Here is a 1,731-nt window from a genome sequence, read left to right as displayed (position 1 = left end):
GCGATGGAGAATTGGATATCGCGGCGGTTGAAGTTGTTTTTGTTGTTGTGCATCCAGACTTTGAGAACGCCTTTGTCAACTCCGATCTGACGGCAGAATTCTCGGACATCGTCTTCGTCGCGTTTCTGCATCTTCCACCCGACTCGGTCGGCGAACTCGTGCATCTTCTCTTTCTGAAACTGGCTGAACTTCGTTCGGAACCGCTTACGAGATCCGGTTTGGTGGTGGTGGTTGTTTCCGGAGAAAGCTAAGTTGTTGTTGTTAGTCCCGGAGAGAGATAAGAGCATGTAAGATGAGGAAATCGGCGGCGGAGAAGAGGAGTTAGGGCTGCGAGGAGGAGGATGAGGAGGTAATTGTGGTGGTGGTGGATGGTGACGGTGGTGAGGCTGATACTCAATTGTGGCGGCGACTGAGGAAGGAGGCGGAGGGATTGAGGAGTCGTTGCCTTGTTCACGGCGGTGGAAGTTACGGTGGCAACCACAAGCTGCGCATTTGAGAGAAGTTGGATCGGTGGAGACTAACGACGGAGACGGCATGAATTCGCCGCAACCGTCTAGCGCGTGGCTACCTAAAGCCGCGGCGTGGTTTTTGAGACATTCTTTGTAAGTAAAGAGGAGAGTAGGATGGTGGTGGCGTTTGATGATGCCGTTGCTGAAGGAAATGGGTTTGGCCGGTTGGATCCGGGTCGGAGTTTCGGGTTCTGGTTCAGGTGATTTAGGAGGAGATGTTATTGTTGTATGAGTCGTCATATCCATAACAGCTCAAAACATCAATAATGTTCCACGAAAATGAGAAGAAAAGAAAGAAACTTAGGGTTTAGATTTTAAGCTGGAGACCCTGAGAGGCTATGGAGTATGGAATATGAGTTCTAGAGAGAGTGGAGAAGAAAAGATAAGTAAAAAAAAAAAAAATGGCTCTTGAGCTTTTGGAGATTTATTATTATATTATAATTTTTACTCAGCTTTATTCGTTTTTTAATATAAAATCTTGCAGGAAAATAAGAAAATGACATGAAGAGAGTGACGAATGTTGCTGAAGCAAATAAAGAAATTAAAAAGGACAAATAATAGACTAATGAATTTTATTTTCTCTTACGACGTATCCCGTAAAGGCTTAAATAATTTTATAATAAGGAAGAAAATTAAACAAAATACGGGTTGAATTTGAGGATATTTAAATCTCAATGGAAAGGCTGATGTTTTAACCATGGTTAGGTTAGGTGTGGACGTTTAAGAGATGGTGGGGGACCACAAGGAGAGTGCGTGTAAGATTTTGCAGTGAAAAGCGTAATAAATGTATCTACTGAGTTGTCTTAGAGCACTTGCAATGGGGGATGACAACGAATCCGTAAGCCCGGTCCGTTGCACTTTTTAGATTTTTTAATTAATATAAACCCAGCCCATTTGATGGATTGATCCGTAAATAGCATTTTGATGGACCCGATCCGTGGGCGACGTGGCGGAAAGAGATTGGACGGAAGCGCGATTGTGTTTGGTATTGGCGAGAAAAAATTCTTCATTTCGACGAAAGCAAAGAAAAAAAAAACCTCTCAACTCTCTAGGGCGATTGTCGGCTCCCACCTTCGCGATTCAACTCTGTCTGATCCTCAAGGTAAGTAGAAGCGTTTTCTTCTATATTAATCGAACTAGATTGTTTCCATTTATATTTAATAGAGTTGAGATCCTTTCGTATCAAAATTAGGGTTCGAAAAAAATCTGCGATTTGGGGATT

General features: G+C 43.0%; 2 protein-coding genes across 3 annotated transcripts in view; one reads left to right on the top strand and one right to left on the bottom strand.

Moving 5' to 3' along the window:
- LOC106337365 (zinc-finger homeodomain protein 10) overlaps positions 1–903 on the bottom strand; it is a 1,449-nt gene extending 546 nt beyond the window's left edge. The window contains exon 1 of one of the 2 annotated variants that reach the window (XM_013776462.1): positions 8–903. In XM_013776462.1, coding sequence (XP_013631916.1) covers positions 8–755 — 748 coding nt within the window. In that variant the 5' untranslated portion in view covers positions 756–903. The other variant, XM_013776463.1, reaches the window with a different exon arrangement.
- Positions 904–1,293: 390 nt separating this feature from the next.
- Positions 1,294–1,731, top strand: part of LOC106338789 (glutathione S-transferase T3-like) — a 1,926-nt gene continuing 1,488 nt past the window's right edge. The window contains exon 1 of the mRNA XM_013777687.1: positions 1,294–1,347. Coding sequence (XP_013633141.1) covers positions 1,294–1,347 — 54 coding nt within the window. The remainder of the gene's footprint in view (positions 1,348–1,731) is intronic.

The sequence above is a fragment of the Brassica oleracea genome, chromosome C4, assembly GCF_000695525.1.
Source record: "Brassica oleracea var. oleracea cultivar TO1000 chromosome C4, BOL, whole genome shotgun sequence".
Classification (NCBI taxonomy): Eukaryota; Viridiplantae; Streptophyta; class Magnoliopsida; order Brassicales; family Brassicaceae; genus Brassica; species Brassica oleracea.
The sequence above is the reverse complement of the archived record's forward strand: the minus strand, read 5'-3'. Positions and strand labels throughout refer to the sequence as shown.